A 12,990-nucleotide genomic window follows, 5' to 3' on the forward strand; every position below is an offset into this window, starting at 1 on the left:
AACAAAACTAACCATGTTTAAAATATTTAAATTAGTTTATGGATGGGAAATAGTGTTAGGCCAACCAAAACCCAATGGACCAACACGGCAGCCCAATAGGCATGAATAAGGACCAATCCCGTAGGCCCAATAAGGCCAACTTTGTTTCTGTGAGCCACGTTATTCCAACAAGCACAATTGAAAGTCCAAAAAACAAAATTAAAATTTTAAATTAAATAGACCAACTATATAAAATTTGATTTATTATTAGTTTATAACTGATATATATATAATAAAGGGGTGTGATAACTTTTTTTAAGTGATAACTCATTAATGTAGTGTATTAAAAATGTCAACACGATGATAATGAAATGTTAACATAAACTTAAGTTGATATTTTAATACATTGTATTAATATTTTAATACATTGTGTTGATGAGTTAGCAAGTTATCAACTTAAGAAAAGTTAGCAAACGTATCACACCTCATACAATAAATATGGATCCTCCAATTCATCGAAAGCTTCTTTTGAACAAATTGCTTATCTCTCTCCTCGATTTCCAATAAAACCAAATTAAGATGTCTTAATTAAGATATCTCCCTTAATTCAGATACTGGAGATATCAATCTTTAACTCATTAGGAGAAAGCTAAGCAACTTAGGTTAAAATTCATACCACACTATGTCTAAATGGGTAAAAGAAGTCGAAGACACTGCAAGTGTCTATTGGAGCAAGTTTTTGTCGAAATTACCTCAAAAACTACAAAAACATTCAACATCAAAGAGACAGTATTTACTTTTCATGATTGATAAAATAGAGAATTGCATAGATATATCCCTTGTTATAATTTCTCAAATCCTACCTTTTCAATGAGATATCAATAGGCGTTATCAAGGAACATGTCAATGTGTCATATCTTAGAAGTAAAAAATTGAATCAGTCAATACAATTTTTTTAACACATGGGAAACAACCAAACAAAGAAAAAGAAAATGAAGAAGCTTATAAGTAACACATTCAAGCCCGCTTACAACTTAATTATAGAAAACAAATAAAAACACAAGGACTCGACTACTCTTACTAAATAAGCGAACAAGCACAGTTAGAGTCACGGCTCGATCGGTGGATAAGTGCTCCATCTTGGTCGAGACGAAGTGAGCCCCTGATCACGTCTTCATCGTCTCTGGGTGATTCTGGACATGTAACAGAACAGCCGCAGCTGAAACTGGCAAGCAGTTGGCTACCAAATTAAGGGAAAGTAATATATAGCTAGATAATACCAAATCCAAATCTATCAAAAATATATATGTACATATCTTTTACTACATAAGTTCAGCTCAAACCATGAGTGATTCTTCCATGTTGAATCGTTGCACCATACAAAAGACATACAGTTTCATGACCAGAATTCGTAATCAAGAAATTCTACCAATGATGTAACAGCTAAAGGAACATTATATGAACAAATGGAGCATGTTTTTGATTACTTGGGGTTTAGCATTTTTACCTTTTGGCTTCTAATCTGTTATAACCACCCTGAGGTCGTAGTTGTCGTACTCCTCTTGCTGCACCTTCTGAATTTGTTGTGCTGAGGCTACTACAGAAGCGCCACATCGATATATGCTAATTTCTTGGAGAGTTGGGATATCTCCAATGTTGCTTGGGATATACTCTAGCTTATAGCATCCTTTCACAATCAGATTCCGAAGTCTAGGGAAGTTGGTCTCAACGGCTTTCCAACGCACCAGATTTAAGTCTTTGAGACATAGATACTGCAGTGAGCGGAATTCATCTCCTTCTGTCGCCTCCCACTCTTCCTCTTCCTCTTCCTCTACCTCGCTTTCAAAGACACAAGCCTCTATTTTGAGCACTCCCAGATTCGGTAGAGCACATAGAGTTGTCAACAAAGTCCGAAATACTACACAGCCAACTAGAGTTAATTTTCCAATATAGCATGGAAATCTGAGTTTGTGCAAAACGCGGCTACCATCATTATCCAATGCTGACTGACACTTTAATTTTTCGAGTTTGTGAAGATGGCTAAGATCAATTTCAATCTCTGGTGAGTCTTCATAATAGATTCCCAACTTTCTGATATTTGGAATTGTTTGGAAAAAACCACTCCTAATTAGTGAAGGAATTACCCACACACAGGAAAGCGTCTGCAGCTTCTTATGAACAAATGTTGTCTCCTTGATTTTGAGTTTTGTAATCAACTTGAGATGTCTTAACTCAGATATTTCCCATAATTCAGATGGCACAGAAGGCACATATTGTGCAGAAATCAAGGTTTGCAGATACCACAATCTTGATATTCCAATAGGTAACCTTGAAGTGCATGAGAACGCTAAGTAGCGTAGGTTGACGAGTTGTAATATTTCTCTTGGGAACTCCTTGAATACCATTCTCATTACATCTAGCACCCTAAGCAATCTTAATCTGGAAAACATAGGAAAATTAATACTCTTCCAAGTGTTTATGAAAGATCGAATAAATGGCAACAATTCTGGCCATCCATACTCATCTTCAACTTCACACCCTGGCTGAAAACTTACACAATGAAACTTTTCCTCGTCAGCTTTCCTTCTGCATACATCCCACTATAGATCATGGATTGAATAACTCAATGGTTTGCCATTGGACTTTTTTCGTGTAACAGAAAGTAGATTCCTGTCCACAAGAGCTTTTAAGTAGTCCTCAGCCTCTTCCTCCAGACTCTTATCTCCATTAGATTTAACAAATCCATGAGCTATCCATAGACTCATAAGTCTAGATCCCTTAATCTCATAACCGTCTAGAAAAGCTCCCATGTATAAGAAACATGGTTTCAAGTAAATTGGTAAGTAGTTATAACTCGAGGAAAGTATGTTGAAGATCCGCCCATCTGATTCAACAATTGAAGATACTACATCTGTTGAAATATGCTCCCACACACCTTTTGATCTTTCAACCTTTGACAACAACCCTCCAATCACATGAACTGAAAGAGGAAGCCCACTGCAATTTCTTGCAATGTTCTTTCCTATCTCTTCTAATTCAAGAGGGCAATCCTCTTCTCCAAACACAATTTGGCAAAATAGATCCCAATTCGCAGACTCATCAAGAAATTTAACACTAAGCAATCATTTTCATTTGAAACATATCTAGCTAAATCAGTCATCCTGGTGGTGAGCACAATTCGACTCCCGTTGTTGTCATCTGGAAAGCACATCCTTATCTCATCCCAGACCTTGGTGCTCCATGTATCATCTAACACAATCATGTACCTTCGCCCTAACAATCTCTTATACAAGTTGGTTTTCAACTCATCGATGTTGCATTCAATTAGTTCATCCCTGATCTTTTTATTTGGGCCATGAAGAAGACTCCATACGACTTCTCGTATAATGGGATCATGTGAAATTGTGGCCCAACCACGGTAATCAAAGTGACTAATAATGAGAGGATCGTCGTAAAGATTTCGAGCAAGAGTGGACTTACCTGTTCCACCCATGCCAACTATGGAGATGATCTCCATCTTGGTCCCCATATTTGTAAGACGATCCTTCAAATGCAGTAGTTCATCGTCAACACCCACCAAATCGTTCTTGGAGCTCGAGAAAGGAGCACGAGTCCGCATCTTCTTTTCCTCCACCTCCATGAGCTTCACAGATTCAAGTTTCTGGGCTGCTTGCTGCACATCTGGTCTTAGACCACTGCCACCTAACACCGCCGTCCCCTCCATGAGCTTCACCACTTGTTCCATTGCAAAATCCAGCTCTTGAGTTACTCGCTCCAGATCTTGCTGCAGATCAAGTTGTTGAATAACTTGTTCTAGGTATGGTGTGAAGAAAGAAAACAATACGAGAGATTTATCCACGCCTTGTGGGGTTGAAAGCATTTGATGAACCATGCAAGATTCAATAACATCTTCCGCTTTATAGGCTGCATATCTGATTCGGCTCTCCAAACTTTCTATTACGTTGTTGGGTGAAGACTTTTCAAGAATCTGCTGCAGCAGAGATTCAGCCTTTTCGAGCAGGGATTCGAGTTGTGGTTTGTTATGATCAAAAGTCCAGCGTGTTTGCTCAGGATGAAGGATTTGCTGTAGGATGGTGATGAGGGATTGGAGATTGTATGCCATTTTTCTGATCTCTTTTCAGAACACTCCAAGAATAAATGACGAAACTAATAGTAATACAAAATTAATCATGATCAGCTGAAATTCTCAGTATTGACCTAGAGCAAATAATAGTGGTACTATAAAATTTTAATTTGATACTAATATATAGGGTTGTTGCCTATAATTTCACAATATGAACAAAATTTGAGCTCGCAAATGAATATGAACATAAAAAATAAAGTATTTTCCTAGTAGTTCATTCAAGTGAACAGATCCATCCCACCTTTAAATTATGAAAACAGAACATGATCCTCACATTTAAAACAAGGTTCACCATAAATGAAATTCCTTTAATCTATCCATCCATTCAAGTCAAAATTCTTACCTATATTCGTATGAAGTGGAAAGGCCGACGGTAGCAGGGCGGTTTCCGGCGAGCAAAAGAGAGATCGGGAGAGGGGAATAAACGAAGACTCAGAGTGGTCTTAAAGATGGTAATCGAGAGAGGCGTTGTATTGGAGGTAGAACATGGTGGCAAAGATAGAAGAATGGTTTTGATTGTATTTTTCTGTTATGTTTTGAATAGGTTACACATGTTCCCTTTTATAGGGGAATTACAACCATAGGAAATACCACCATTACACTAGGAACTATCACTAATTAAATGTATCTAGGAAAGTTCACTCATTTATTGTAATACCAATTACCAAGTTATGGAAACTTGGTACTAGCCGTTATTCTCTTCTTTTTGACACTCCCCCTCAAGTTGAGCAATGGTATCTCCAATGTTCAACTTGGCCAAAACTTCTCTAAAAATTTTGGGATTCACTGCTTTGGTTAGGATATCAGCCAATTGTTCCTCGGATCGCACAAACGGGAATTCTATGACTCCACCTTCCAATTTTTCTTTAATGAAGTGGCGATCGACTTCAACGTGTTTGGTTCGATCATGTTGTAATGGATTTTCTGATATGCTGATTGCCGCTTTATTGTCACAGAATAACTTACTCTTTCGGTTTGGGGGAAAACCGATCTCAGTAAGTAATCTCCTAAGCCATATGATCTCCATGAGTCCACTCTTGATGCCTCGGAACTCTGCTTCAGCACTTGATAAGGCTACAACCTTTTGCTTCTTACTTCTCCAAGTAACTAGGTTGCCTCCGATGAAGGTAAAGTATCCACCGGTTGACTTTCTATCGACTGGATTACTTGCCCAATCGGCATCTGTATAGCCATCTACTTCAAGGTCCTTTCCTTTTCTTAAGAACACTCCATAATTTGTTGTGCCCTTGAGGTATCTTACTATTCGTAAGGCTGCGTTCATGTGTTCTTCTTGTGGTTGGTGCATGAACTGGCTGACAATTCCTACTGCATATGCAATGTCTGGCCTGGTGTGCGACAGATAGAGTAATTTCCCTACTAACCTTTGATATTTCTCTCGATCTGCAGGTTCAGCTCCCTCAACAATTTTTAGCCCATGATTCGGTATCATTGGTGTGTCAGCAGGCTTGCAATCTAAGAGGCCAGTTTCTGCCAACATGTCGAGGACATATTTTCTCTGTCTTAAGAATATTCCATGATTCGACCTGAGCACTTCAATTCCTAAGAAGTATTTTAGAGGGCCGAGATCTTTCATGTCAAATTCTTTAAACAGATTGATCTTGAGGTTGTTGATTTCTTCTGTGTCATCCCCTGTGATGATCATATCATCGACATAGATGATGAGACAAGTTATCTTATCTCCTCTCTTTTTTGTAAAAAGCGTATGATCAGAAAGACTCTGTTTGAACCCATGCTTGACCATTGCTTGGCAAAATCTTCCAAACCAGATTCTTGGGGACTGCTTCAAGCCGTAAAGAGTTTTCTTTAATTTGCACACTTGCCTGTAACCAAATTCGGTCTCAAATCCAGGTGGAACTGCCATATAGACCTCCTTTTCTTCACCTAATTCTCCATGGAGGAATGCATTTGTCACATCAAATTGATGTAGCGACCAATCCTTACATGCTGCAACTGACAATAATGCCCGGATCGTGTCAAGTTTAGCAACTGGGGAGAAAGTCTCGTCGTAATCAATTCCATACACTTGAGTATATCCTTTGGCCACCAATCGCGCCTTATATCTCTCGATTGATCCATCTGCACGTCTTTTGATGGTGAACACCCATCTACACCCGACTGGTTTCTTCCCTTCTGGTAGACTATATTTTTCCCACGTTCCATTTTTGATCAGGGCATCAATTTCCTTTTTCATGGCTTCTCTCCAATGTTTGTGCTTAACAGCTTCTTGGAAAGACTGAGGAATTTCTTCTTCTTCATATAGGGCAACCTCGAATGCTCTGGCCATCTCTGTGAGGTGTCTTTGAGCTATGTTTGCTATTGAATACGTTGTTTTCCTTCCTTTCCAATCTGGAGAGTATCTTTTGGGAGGGATCCCCATTGTACTTCTGTGTGGCAGTTCATACCGCTTCTCACTGTCCCCTTCTTGGCCTTCACTGTAAGTGTTAGTGATTTCTAAAGGAACTATGTTGAGTTCAGCAAGATTGTTTACCTCAGGATTCGAAGACGGAGTTGATGGTTGGGTGATGTCTCCAAACTTTGCGGCCTGACTAGTGGATTTTGATAGCTCATTGGCATGGCTTGTTTCCTCGTTTAAGTTGAGTTCTGTGCCAATGATAGGTCTGTTTTCCTTCCCCTCATCTCCCCCTTGCTCGGTTTCCCCTAGTATAGGTTCCGGCTGATGGATTGCGTCCGTTGGGATGTATAGCCAATTTAGTGGGTCGCTAATTGGTCTATGTGGTTGGCTCTCCCCCTGACCGCTAGATTGGCTATAGTAGTATTCTCCCTCAACAAAATCACAGTTCATGGTAGTATACATGTGCTTATTTATAGGGTCATAGCACCGATAACCTTTCTGATTGACCCCATACCCGAGAAAAACACATTTAACGGCACAAGGAGAGAATTTGGTACGGTCATGTTTCGGGATGTGGACAAAGACTGTACAACCAAAGACTTTCGGGTCAAGGGTGAGATAGGTTGGTTTCTGTATGGCTTCATGGTTGATAAAAGTATCGATGGGAGTTTTGAAGTTGAGGATACCTGTTGGAAGACGGTTCATAAGGTACACAGCGGTGGCTATAGCTTCTGGCCAAAAAGATGTGGGGATTTTTGACTCGATGAGGAGAGCCCTGGTGATTTCTAGGATATACCTATTTTTCCGTTCTGCTACCCCATTCTGTTCAGGTGTGTATGCACAAGAAGTTTGATGGATAAGCCCTTTTTCAAGAAAGAAGGATTTCATGTTGGCATTTAAATATTCCCCCCCATTGTCGGACCGTAAGACTTGGATATTTTGTTTATACTGAGTTTGGACCATGCTGTAGAATTGGGTGAATTTTTCAAAAACCTCAGTCTTATTTTTTAAGAAGTAGACCCAAGTCATACGAGAAAAGTCATCTATAAACAGGAGAAAATAACGGAGACCCTGGCCCCCATTGATTGGGGCAGGACCCCAAACGTCAGAGTGAATCAGAGAAAACGGGGTAGACACTCGAGTATTATTCAGTTTAAAAGAATGACGATGGCTCTTGGCCAAATGACAAGTTTCACAATCAAGAGAGTGCACACTAGAAAACATCTTAGGAAACATTAATTTCAGATATCCTATGGAAGGATGTCCTAACCGATGATGTAAAAGCCAAGCCTTTGTTGTAGTTGCTTCACGGGTTAGTAATGCCGCACTTTGTTGAGCTATCTCATCCACGTAGTACAATCCACTTCGTTCAGTGCCACGCCCAACTATCATCCCCGTCTTGGTATCCTGTAACACGCAAAAACGAGGTTGCATCAGTAATTTACAGTTTAACTCCTTGGTCACATGACTAACAGATAATAATTTGTGTGAAAAAGTTGGGACAAAGAGGCAGTTAGAGAGCCGGAGAGTTGGAGAAATATTGATAGTGCCTGCCCCCTCGACTCGAGCTAAATCCCCCCCGGCAGTTTGGACATAGGTTTTAGTCGGTTTAGATATTGTGGAGAAGTCATTTGGATCGAAGGAGATCGTGTCAGTAGCCCCACAGTCAAAAATCCATTTGTGCTCCTTTTGTTCGACTGTGGTGGATGAGGTAAAGGCTAAGGCTTTAAAAGGGTTATGACACGGGATATTAGGTTGAAAGACTAGCCCGTCTGATTTGTCGGGGAATTTTTTGGACATTTTTGGGGCATTTTTAGGATTTTCGGAAGTGTTGAGGTAAGTTTGGGGTTTTGTGGTGGTATTGGGGTTAAATTTGAAAGTTGAGGAAGTAGTGGGGTGATTTCGGGTAGGATTAGATACTCGGGAGTTGGGGGGGAATTTAGGAAACTTCTGGGGGGGCGATTCGAATTTCCGAAATTTGTTAAAATAACCCCCAAATCCCTCAGCCCTAATTTCATACGGCGCCTCAATCATCTTCTCCTCTCCAACTCTCAATTCGGCCTCTGTCGTTCCGTCGGTGCTGGTGACCGTTGACGCCACCGTTGACGCCGGGTTACCTTCCGACCAGACCCGGGCGATTGAGACCGATGCGACGGCTTTTTCATCCCCGCCGTTCCCCGTCGCGATGAAGCTGTGGCGACCCGGACCTGGAAGCTGCCCGCCGCCGTTCCCCACCGTGTTGGCTTGACCGACGTTGCCCGCCGAGCTCTCGGTGTTGGTGGCTCGGTCCCCAACGGTCACCGCCGCTGTTGCTCTGCCTCCTCCACCCCGATTCCGGTTCTGCCTTTTCTTCATGTCTTCCCACCAATCGGGAAATCCGTGGAGGTGGAAGCATGTATCCACCGTGTGCTTCTTCCCACCACAGTGGCTGCAAGTCATTTTGCTCTTGTCGGTTGGAGTCGCAGATCCGGCAGAGAACTTGGGTGGCGGTGGTGGTCGGCTCCGGTTCATCGCTGCTAATCCGGCACCTATTCCAGCTCCTTGTGAATCTCCATAGAGTTTGTAAACCCGCTCATTAGCCGATTCGCGTCTTACCAATCCGTAAGCGCTTTGTACAGTGGGTAGTGGATCTTTGTTTAAGATTTCTCTCTTTAATGCATCATATCTTTCATCCAACGCCCATAGAAATTGATATAATCTATGCCTTTGAGTGTTGCTGTTGTATTTCTGAATAGATGATGGAGTATCCATCGGATTTGGATCCATTTCGTCGATGGAAATCCAGAGCTTCTGGAACTTATTCCATAAGTTTTCAAGGCTCATATTCCCCTGCTTCATGTTGTACGCTTGCCTGTGCAGATCCGAGACTTGGAACGGATCAGTTCCACTCCCGTATGTAATGGCCAGACCCTCCCATAGGTCTCGGGCCGTTGCGTATTGTGATACTTCGTTGACAAGATTGGCTTCGATGTTGTTTATAATCCAGTTGAAGCAGCAATGATCTCTCTGCTTCCACTTCGGATAACCGGGATCACTAGTTGGGGGAGGGTCGGTAACTCCGTTGATGTGAGACGACAGACCCTTCCCTCCGATTGCGTGTTCCATCAGAGTTGTCCAGAGGGAATAATTGTCGCCATTCAATTTGGTTTGAAGGTGTATCTCCCCCAATGATTCTGGTTGATTTGAGGGTGGAGGGGGCTGTTCTTGAGTTTTTGGTGGTATATTGATTTGCCTAAGGAATTCGGCTAATTGGGCAGCGAATTCCCCTGAGAAATTCATTAATGGTTGGTTGGTGTTTGTAGCTTCTGAGTCAGATCCTGACATGGCTTTATTTCTGATTTTGCAGGTTTAAAATAAAAGGGCCGGGAAAGGTATAAGGCCGGGAAGGGTATAACCGGGACGGTGATGAGAATTTTCTGAGTCCCACACCGTTGCAACCTGCTTTGATACCATCTTAAAGATGGTAATCGAGAGAGGCGTTGTATTGGAGGTAGAACATGGTGGCAAAGATAGAAGAATGGTTTTGATTGTATTTTTCTGTTATGTTTTGAATAGGTTACACATGTTCCCTTTTATAGGGGAATTACAACCATAGGAAATACCACCATTACACTAGGAACTATCACTAATTAAATGTATCTAGGAAAGCTCACTCATTTATTGTAATACCAATTACCAAGTTATGGAAACTTGGTACTAGCCGTTATTCTCTTCTTTTTGACAGGTGAGAATGGAGATTAAAGTGATTTAAGGACTGCAATAATGTTGCACTATATCACTTGGCCGACACCACATAACACCATTGGTAGGTAGCATTATTAAATCATTGGTTTTGGTTTGCATTTACATATGATTTCACTGCCGCCGTAATACATGTAATTATGCTAAAAAAACAGATTCCTCTCACGATATCATTGCGATTTGCAAGAATATTCAATCCTAATGTTTTTCTTGTTCATTTTTCAAATTACGAGAAGGATTATAGTTTAACTGAATTTTAAAAAAATTCTAATTTACTACTCTTTATTAATAAAAGAATTTAAATTCGAATTGGTCCCAAACTAGTACTAGAGAAATACTCTTGCCATGGACCGAGAGTGAACATTTCCAAATAATTTCTTAGGATTTTTTAAAGGAATTTATCATTTTCATATTGTAAAAATAAATTTTCCAATCCAAATATTTGTTTATGGTATTTTAAGGGAATTAAGTTTAGTCTTTACATTTTATACTAAAAGCTCCCATATAAATGGATAAACGGGTTCGGGTCGGGACTAACCTGCAGAGACCCACCCGTATATTAAAACTTCCCCAAATTCAAAAGCCTTGCAAAAGCTGTGAGATCCAATTGTAGTTGTAGCGAAAGAGAGAGGATAAAATGAAGTAAGTTGGATACAAAATCCAAAAATTGAAGAAACAAAATGGACCGAAATTGGAGCTTCCCTTTTTACCTTCTCTTTGCAACTAACTTCATCCTATAAATCCAGAATTGAAGGTGGCGCTGAAAAAGAGAGAATTTGATTTTGGAGAGAAATGAAATTAGAGATAAAAAGTCGTAATATAAAGTAGAAAAAGTCAGTCCCATTAAAGTCAGTTTAAACATTAGTGTATATCAAACCTAATAGGCTAAAATTTGTCACTTAATCCAACCATTGAATTCCGACTTAACGGGATTAGCATCCAGCACCTATGGTGAGCTTCAACCTGGATGCTCCCTTTTCCCCTTGAATTGCATTTTTCATCTCATCTATTGACTCAACACATAGGTGCTCTATGTCCGGGATTTCTTTAAGTTCCTTGCACTTTCTAAGCACAAGAGACCTAAGTTTAGGAAAACTATCACTTCCAGATAAATAGCTGCTTTGAGCAAGAAATGTAGAGAGTGGAAGCCTCCCATGACATTCCAGTCAACGTGTTGTCTTTCAATTTGAGGACTCGCCAACCTAGACATATGCTTCCAATCCAAACTTGTGCCCGCGATAGGAGTTTTGTCAGGAACCAGCTTGCTTGTTAACTCAGGAAAGCGCATTGATCGTTGGGATTCTGAATCATGGAATGTATTCACCAGCTTTAACTTTTCAAGTTGATTAAGCTTTCCCAAGGAATTTTTTTCAAACACCTTGAATGCCCAATCTCTTCAGGTTAGGGGCCCTGTTGAAGACATTGGTGGTACAAATTTCAGGCGATATTCTGCTCAAAGTTTGGAGACTCTTGCAATTTCTGTAATGACAGCATTTGTTTTCAGATGCCTCAGTTGTACCATCTTCCATATGTTTGCTTTGATTGGAAGGGATTCCTTCTTGGTGTAGACTACAAGAGTTTGAAGGTTCTACATGCTGGAGAAGGCTTCAGAAAGAGTTTTTAGAGTATCAACACATATGGTAAGGTACCTCAAGTGAAATAGTTTGGTAACACCTCTAGGTACCTCACCCAATTTGATTAACGCAGATTCCATAACTCTGACCATATCCAATTCATCAACAATAGTCGGGGCATACTTTGTGGGGAAATTCATTGGAGTCTTGTAGCAGCATAAAAGAGAACGTATGCAACCAACTTTGTTCTTTCCACCCCGAGCGAAGAAGATCTCAAGATCAGAATGGATACAAAGTCGGCGGGGTTTGTCAATCTCAGATAGTTGTGGGACAAGATCTCCATTCACACATTTCATTTCAAGAAAGAACCTTTGCCCCTTCTCAGATGAAATCCTAGCTACGCCCCTGTATACATTGCCCAACAACTTTCAAATCGTCATGACACTTGTCGAGTTTACCAAAGACTTGGTATACTGCAATAGTTCCCTACTTTCTTGACCCGTCAAGAGAGGTAGCTCGTAGGATCTTGTAGCTTTTTCTCCAACACTTTTCTCGCAGCTAGTGATGAGGGCATTACTCATGTTGTTGCTCTTGGACAAAACCTTTCTGATATCATTCCAAGCATCAATAGTCCACACATCATCTAAGACTAAAAAGAACTTCCTCCATTTGAGGTAAGACTCAACCGTCTCCATTAGTGTAGGATCCGATAGACCCTACACGTCGTCGCCGGTGAATTCCTTGAGAATGTGGAACAGCACATTCCTGATATTCGGTTTCTGAGAAACGTTAACCCAGATGCGATTACGGAATTCATGATTCCCGCAGATATCCAACGATTACACTTTCATGATCTTGGAAACCTAGCAAGCTTTCTTCCCTGATTATCTGGAGCTGTGTCCGAGACCGAGTAAAAGGTAAGATAATTTTCTCAAAGATTATGAAATTTGGAATAGAGTTTTGGTTGTTTACCTTAGGTTTGGTAGGCGAATATGATTGGGGAATGTTGGCCATTGCAGCGGCCTCAAAGCTTTGAACCTTCTCTCTCTCTCTCTCTCTCTCTAAGGGACTTGACTTCTTCGGCGTAAGGGTTGCCTGTGACTTGCAGATGCAGCTTGGGCAATGCAAGAGTCGATGGTGTCTTCAGCCTCATAAACCACATCTCGGATCCGCCTCTC

The 12,990-nt window shown here is 40.8% G+C and overlaps 2 protein-coding genes and 1 long non-coding RNA gene across 4 annotated transcripts; 1 reads left to right on the forward strand and 2 right to left on the reverse strand.

Annotated features, from left to right (window-relative positions):
* Window positions 1-867: 867 nt before the first annotated feature.
* On the reverse strand, window positions 868-4,551 carry LOC121784625 (putative late blight resistance protein homolog R1A-4). Of its 2 annotated transcripts, none has more exons than XM_042182807.1 (3): window positions 4,467-4,551; window positions 1,487-4,146; window positions 868-1,172 (listed from the first exon to the last, which is right to left on the reverse strand). In XM_042182807.1, the coding sequence occupies exon 2, from the start codon at window positions 4,100-4,102 to the stop codon at window positions 3,011-3,013; it is 1,092 nt and encodes a 363-aa protein (XP_042038741.1). In that variant the 5' UTR covers window positions 4,103-4,146; window positions 4,467-4,551; the 3' UTR covers window positions 868-1,172; window positions 1,487-3,010. The 2 variants fall into 2 exon arrangements, with proteins under 2 accessions (XP_042038741.1, XP_042038739.1); XM_042182805.1 differs by having other exon boundaries at window positions 868-1,204.
* LOC121785237 (putative late blight resistance protein homolog R1B-16) lies at window positions 1,497-2,789 on the reverse strand. The gene is made up of 3 exons (XM_042183621.1): window positions 2,637-2,789; window positions 2,500-2,579; window positions 1,497-2,418 (listed from the first exon to the last, which is right to left on the reverse strand). Exons 1-3 carry the CDS (start codon window positions 2,787-2,789, stop codon window positions 1,497-1,499), a joined length of 1,155 nt encoding a protein of 384 aa, XP_042039555.1.
* Window positions 4,552-5,068: 517 nt separating the features above from the next.
* On the forward strand, window positions 5,069-5,767 carry LOC121784626. Its single transcript, XR_006046740.1, has 2 exons — window positions 5,069-5,327; window positions 5,531-5,767. It is a non-coding gene; the product is annotated as an uncharacterized LOC121784626 (long non-coding RNA).
* Window positions 5,768-12,990: the final 7,223 nt, after the last annotated feature.

This window comes from Salvia splendens, chromosome 21, assembly GCF_004379255.2.
Source record: "Salvia splendens isolate huo1 chromosome 21, SspV2, whole genome shotgun sequence".
NCBI lineage: Eukaryota > Viridiplantae > Streptophyta > Magnoliopsida > Lamiales > Lamiaceae > Salvia > Salvia splendens.

Coding starts and splice junctions, on each gene's coding strand:
- LOC121785237 (XM_042183621.1), bottom strand. CDS start 2,789: ATGGGAGCTTTTCTAGACGGTTATGAGATTAAGGGATCTAGACTTATG. Junction 2,580..2,636: donor TGGACAGGAATCTACTTTCT/GTTACACGAAAA, acceptor CATGATCTATAG/TGGGATGTATGCAGAAGGAA. Junction 2,419..2,499: donor GGGTGTGAAGTTGAAGATGA/GTATGGATGGCC, acceptor TATGTTTTCCAG/ATTAAGATTGCTTAGGGTGC.
- LOC121784625 (XM_042182807.1), bottom strand. CDS start 4,102: ATGGCATACAATCTCCAATCCCTCATCACCATCCTACAGCAAATCCTT.